The following is a 6,352-nucleotide window of genomic DNA, read 5'->3' on the forward strand; positions in this document are numbered from 1 at the left end:
TATGTGTTCGTCCTGTATGATTGACTGGCCCCGAATGCAATTATTTGTTTCTGTTCCTCCCATATCATTGATCTTCGTCCCAGTGGAATATTTGATTTTCTCTTGAATTAAACGCTTACGATATCTGTTTCACAGGTTTCGCACCAGCCTTTTGTGAAATGTTGCACAACCTTGTATCCGGTTCTCAGTTCAAAAAGAAAAAGAAAAACTGGCATGTCCATGTATCAATCTTCATCTTTGCGCAGTGGGAATTCCCTACTCCTTATGATCGTCCAATGTTTTGAAATTCTAATGAAGAAGCAACATTGTGTGATAGCTTTCTTATTAATGCTATGTACAGTATTTGTCTACTACTGTTGTTCCATCCATTTCTTGATTGCTGTTGAGCAACTAGCTGCTGAACCGTGCTGAATTTTGATACAGTGTTATTCTGGTATTTCATAAAGCGCCAAGCTGGATGGAGCCTGGGGACATGTTATTGCATTACAAATATGGGTCCGCGTGAAGTTGCTACTGTAGATAGATGGATGTAGAACGGGCATTTCTGCTCTTGTGAGATTTGGCTACATGTACCTGGGGCTATCTTCATCCATCAAGGATTGTGGACGCAGCCTGTAACTGTTGAAAGTCGGAGCTTGCTGGCATTGCAAAGAAGACATGCATGTCTCAGCTCCATGCTGAATGGTGGTGCTGGTGGGGGATTGTGCAGAGAAAGCGTCTTATGAACCGTCATACGGACAAAGGTTACCTCTCGTGTTCTCTTGTATTATTATTTTGATGATAACCTGATCAAAGAGGTATTATCTTGCACGTATGGTTAATGTTGACCAGTTTTGGAGCAAACAGCCACACGTGGTCTGTCATGAGAACTTGTATGTGGTAAGCTAATTAGAGAGAGAGAACAAATGAAACCACCTATATGTTTGCCTCTTGCTATTGTATATGCAATGATTTTTTTCGAACCTGACCCTTGAAACTTCCTAACGTGTTTCAGCAGAAAATTTTCCCAATAGCTTGCACATATTTTCTTCATTTGCTTCAATATAAGGAATGCAAGATCAAACATCTCAGTTCATAGAACATGATTGCCTTGACATGGCATACAGCTTGAAAAAGGCACCAAAAACATCATCAACATTTGAATAGGAATTAGTCCCGAGGGAGGGATGGGGGTATTGGGGAGGGGCATTCTTACTCTTGTACCATCTAGGTTGAATGCAAAGTTGATATAGATCACTTGAGAAATTGTAGCAAAGAAAAGAGAATAAACAGTATTGACATCTAAAGATGTGGATATTAGCAACCTGCAACCGTACTATTACTTTTAAAAATGCAAGCAAAATACTGGGGACATGTGACCGAAATTCTGCCCACAAGTTATACGTATCTGCCAGCCATTAGCTGCCAATGTAGTTCTACACTGGGACTCGCTACTTGTCTATGCACTCTAATGCCATAATAAGTTATTGATGATTGCCAACTTGCAGGCTGTCTGCCTGTTACCAGTCATGCTCGGGCGATGACAGCCCATTGTGTGGCTACTGCTCTATGAACAATTAGTGTGACAGTTCACAAGCAGACCATACATCAAAACCCAAGTGAAAGCATCTGCATCTTACTGTTAGATAATAGACTTAGCTTTGCAATTTGCAAGAATCTTGAGAATAGAATATAAACAAAGTAAAGTGTATGAAGATGGAAACATCTCTTTGAAAAGCTAGCATGATGAAGATATCTGTACAGATGTCAAGCATCTGACTAACTAATGGATTTCAATTTAATCCGTACTCTGTCACGTGCTTAATCTGGATTTTGTAAGTTGTTAAAGAACAAAGACTATACTGGTCTAGTCCTGTCTGTGAGGAAAGCTCACCTACTCGGTCCATGCTATGGCCCTGAGGTGACTACTTCGTTAGAAGTTTGCATGATACCAGGAACCAATTAGATCTGATCGATTCTGTCAGTAGGGCTCCAGTATGCACATGCATCATGCCACAGTTTGGTGGTTGGATTATCTCTGAATCATCCACTACCTGTTGTGATTAGCGAGACTGACCTTTGCTTACCGGGAGAGTGCCACAGGTGTCCATATCCACCTCAGTGAAAGAATTTACTTCACTTGAGTCAGGCCAAGCCAGTTGCAACCAAAAGTCCATTCTTTTGTCTCCTGGACCATTCAATTATGAGACTGGTATGCTTATATAAAACCAGGCCTTGCATTTGAGGATCTGAGCTACTGTCTGGCTTTCACCTCTGACTCCAGATTGGCACTAGAGAGATGGCCCTAAAGGTATACATTTAACTCCTGCTGAGACACCGTTTGTCGGTGTATAGTGTATGCTGCAAAGTACAGGTCTTTGCAGTTTCTGCCTCTAAACTATGATTTAAGATTCAAGTCCCTGGTCCTGTATTCAGTGATGTTGCTAATGACCTATGTATTCTTATGGCATCACCAGGTGTTCAATTGGCTGAATCGGAAGATGCATTCCAATGCGGAGTACTGCACCATTGATGATAATAAGGGTAAGCATGTCAGGACTCTGGATACCTCCCTTTTATGCCTATCATGCATTTCTTTGTTCTTATTTATGTTGTCAACATTTTTTAATGGAACAGCCATGGAGAAGGAAGACTCTGTGCACGGGAGTGTGGCTGAGCAAGACACTGAAGCCCTGCTGCTCCGTGATGTGCTTCTTAATGGCATACTTGCGATTGGCACGCTTGGCCACAACGTGAACTCCCTTTGCCCTGAGGCCCGCCATGAACAAGATGAGTTCATCGTCATGGATGAAGAAAAGGTGGACCAAGAAAAGTGCGAAGAGGAAAAGTGTGAGGACAAAGAAGAGGCATTCGCTACAGCACCAAGTGCACCAGAACCTGCTACTGAACCTGCCAAGATGCATTCATCGTCGATGAAAGAATACAACTTCACGTGTTCTGTAAAGGAAGAAATCCTGATGTGTGAAGTTGAAGTGGAGGATGTCGCTAAAATCCAGGAACAACCACTTCTGATGGTAGAGAAGGTGGAAAAAGTGAGAACTACACTTGCTGATCTATTTGCAGCCGAAGCATTCTCACCAAGCGATACAGGGAAGGAGAGTCACCAGAAGACTGTCATTATTGCTGGGGCATCCACTTCAAAACCTACATTGTGCATGGAAAAGACACATAAAAAGAAGCCAATAAAGCCAATGCCAGATCCTCTGAAGGCTACGAGAAAATTAAGTCGAGTATGGCTTTCTTCGTCCCTATCTTTTATGTGTTGCAACTATGCTCATTTTATGGAAACATGGACATTAGTTCTTCTGCAAATTCATGTTAGCCTGTGATGTTACACTGCCTGTTACTTACCTAGAAGTGGTTCAAATTCACCACTTTACTCCATGGACATGACAGTGTTTTATATTTTGTTCATGTTTTTTTTTACCGGAAAGTAAACTTTATGCAGCTTAGCCTATCTTGATAACAAACAGTCACTAACCTGTCATCACCTGATGGTATTGATCATCTGTGGGAATAAGTAGGTCGTGAAGAAGATGCTGGGGAAGAAGATCCACCCAGAGCAGCTCAGTGGACGTTGTAATGCAGAGGAACCTCCTCTGCTTGGTGCGTAGGCTCGCGGACAAGTTTGTTTTCTCTTATCTGGTAATCTACTATCTGGAATTTATTTCATCCGACCTTTGAATTATATATCAATGATGTACCCTTCTCAAGGGTCATCAAATCGACATGCATGGTGTCTTGTGGATGGTTTGTTTACCATTTCAAGGTTTCTTAAGATTTTCTTCCTCGGGCCCCAGTATTTATAATAAAATTATGCTATTTCTGTGACAGTTTTAGTGTAGAATGGGTCCCCTTGGTCAAGTATAGATTTGTTTATGGGCCCAACGACTAAGTCATGACATACGAATCACATTTGAAATAAAGAAACTGTGCATTGTTTAGACTTGCCCGTGGCAACACATTGGGATAATAGAACGTCTGAACACGTGAATTTTGCCAGCTTCAGTAAGGTGAATGGTAGCTTTAAGTAGAAAGGATGATGTGAGTTTGAGTGTCATTTTAATGCCACCGGTCAGGAAGATGATGTCCCATAGGAACAGAGTACTTTCATCATTCTGCGATCTCTTATTATCCAATCATGGAAGATCCTCTGTTAGGAAGAGCGACACGAGTTGATACTCCTGGGGACTACTCCTGGAGTAGTACCAAGGCATGGGGTAGTACTAAACTACTAATAGTAACACAGAGGCATTCCCTCCTTTAGGCCATGCCGCCAAGCTTTCTCGAGCACATGGCGCTGCCGAGTTGCGTGCCGCAGAGCACCACGCAACGGCGAGCCCAACGACGAGTACGGGCTGAAAATCGCTAGCAGACACACAACTGATACAGTCGGGGGCAGCCGGCTATGGGCTGGTACTACGATGCACAGAGCATGCAACCGTAGCGGACCTCCTGGCCATACAATACACGAACGTCTCTGTGGTCTATGCTCTTTTATCGCCTTGTGTCGTGGTATAGTTGAAGCTGTACAGATTTGATTGTGTGCAGATAGCAACTGAGATTGCTCTTTTGCTTTGCAGGATCATGTTACATTCCATTGGATCCCTACAGTGCCCCGGATCTGGATTCCTTTGCTGGAGAGAAGCATCCAACCACAACGTACTACGTTCGTCGACAATGTTTCCGTGCCTGATCAGCTGCCTGTTCGCCCGCCAGTGACGAAGAATAGCCTGCTGCCTATATCTATCTATCTATCTATCTTGTCTATGTTAATTACATGTTGATTCGTGTGTAAAGCTAAAGCTAGCTACAGTTGCAGTGTCCTGTCCTGTAAGATTGATGTTCTCGTAGTACTGCCTGTCTCGTCGTCTCCGTGTGTCGGTATCAATAAACCCTCCGCTTTATCCACTCGCGTCGTCTGCATGGTACCGTCCCGTCAACACTTCTCGTTTATCTTCGCATGGATCATATCATTGATACCCGACAGAACCAAGCCGAAAACTGCCAAAACGGCAGCGGCATGGCCGCATGGGCACACGACGGTGATGATCAGTAACTGTAAAACAGGAAGCCACGCACCCATGAAGCTCTCGTCCCTCGGTCTTTCTGTATGAAAGAGAATGCCCTGTTGGAAATATCAGCACATTTTTAACTAATCTAATCCACGAGTATACAGTAAATATGACAAATCCGATATGCATCTCATACCGATATCTAAGCATGTGAGCACGTACAGTACATAGAAGCGAAACATCTATGAGTAGCATACATATGGCCAGCAGATGAATGAGCAAATAGGGGATGAATGGATCATACCCTTCGGTTGGCTAGGCCAACGTGGCAGCGGCAACATCGGCATCGGCCAAGACCTTCTTCTTGGCAGCTTCGTTGTCAGCCATGGAGTCGATGTCGGGGAAGTAGTGGAAGCAGAGGAGAACAGAGACGGGGACGGATCAGGAGCAGTCGCGTAAGATGCTTCCCAAAAACCTTATTGCGTTCTCCCAGGCAGGACCACGAACAACAGGGTTTCGGAGGCACCTGCTCTCTCGACAAACCGTGCACGCGGTCGTCAGGATGGGATTGCCTGAAGCAGCATAGAAAGAGGAGCAATAGATGACGGCTAGGGTTATGCAAGAGGGAGTGTTAGGTCACTCCACTGGCCAGCGCCTTCTTATATAGGCCGTCGGGTAGATGGGCCTGGGCTCAGGCCCATGATCGAATCCCCAAACAACCCATGGTCCAAGTCTAAGGATATGAAATCGTAAATAGTGAAAAATTCTTGTCTTGCATGGTCTAAGCCTAAGGAAATACAAAAAAATTGCTTATACAATTTCATCTACATCGAATTTATATATCAGAATAGCGGATAGAGGCATCATTAAAGGAGTCAGGTCTACATACTTTATGCTTCTTTCCAATTTTATGGTGGATTTGATAAGAACCCCTTTTGCTTTCTTGATAAATAATCGACAAAAAATGAAAATGCCCACGTTTGCTGGCTTATTTGGCAAAGAAGAATAGAGTATGTTATAAGAAGTTAACTGGTCAGTTGAATATTCTAAAGCAGTAATTTAATCATTCAAATATATTTTTCTTGTTTTATTTTTTTAGTAGTCTTATAGTAAATATGGCAGTAAACAGAGGCAGTACAAAAATATGTAAAGTATAAAAACGAGTCAAAGTGGATTGGCCCACATTAGCACTTCCGTGTAATAACTCCACTAAAGGCGATCCTATTATCGGAATGGCGTCAGGTACACCTATCGCAATTTTGACTGCCCAATAGCCAATTTGATCCCAAGGCAAAGAATAACCAGTTACACCAAATGATGCGGTCAAAACAGCCAAA

The 6,352-nt window shown here is 43.1% G+C and overlaps 1 protein-coding gene across 3 annotated transcripts; it reads left to right on the top strand.

The window, feature by feature from the left end:
• The first annotated feature begins 25 nt into the window (after positions 1–25).
• Positions 26–4,909, top strand: LOC119311237. 3 transcript variants are annotated; one of them, XM_037586876.1, is made up of 5 exons: positions 26–743; positions 2,457–2,523; positions 2,617–3,230; positions 3,525–3,645; positions 4,584–4,909. In XM_037586876.1, exons 2-4 carry the CDS (start codon positions 2,481–2,483, stop codon positions 3,612–3,614), a joined length of 747 nt encoding a protein of 248 aa, XP_037442773.1. In that variant the 5' UTR covers positions 26–743; positions 2,457–2,480; the 3' UTR covers positions 3,615–3,645; positions 4,584–4,909. The 3 variants fall into 3 exon arrangements, with proteins under 3 accessions (XP_037442773.1, XP_037442772.1, XP_037442771.1); XM_037586875.1 differs by lacking the exon at positions 26–743 and adding an exon at positions 754–2,290; XM_037586874.1 differs by lacking the exon at positions 26–743 and having other exon boundaries at positions 2,305–2,523.
• Positions 4,910–6,352: the final 1,443 nt, after the last annotated feature.

This window comes from Triticum dicoccoides, chromosome 5B, assembly GCF_002162155.2.
Source record: "Triticum dicoccoides isolate Atlit2015 ecotype Zavitan chromosome 5B, WEW_v2.0, whole genome shotgun sequence".
Lineage (NCBI taxonomy): Eukaryota > Viridiplantae > Streptophyta > Magnoliopsida > Poales > Poaceae > Triticum > Triticum dicoccoides.

Bases quoted from the DNA above. Each gene is read 5' to 3' on its own strand.
- LOC119311237 (XM_037586874.1), top strand. From the start codon at position 2,418: ATGTTGCTAATGACCTATGTATTCTTATGGCATCACCAGGTGTTCAAT. The intron at 2,524-2,616 runs GTAAGCATGTCA...TTAATGGAACAG, and splicing joins CACCATTGATGATAATAAGG to CCATGGAGAAGGAAGACTCT. The intron at 3,231-3,524 runs GTATGGCTTTCT...GGGAATAAGTAG, and splicing joins CTACGAGAAAATTAAGTCGA to GTCGTGAAGAAGATGCTGGG.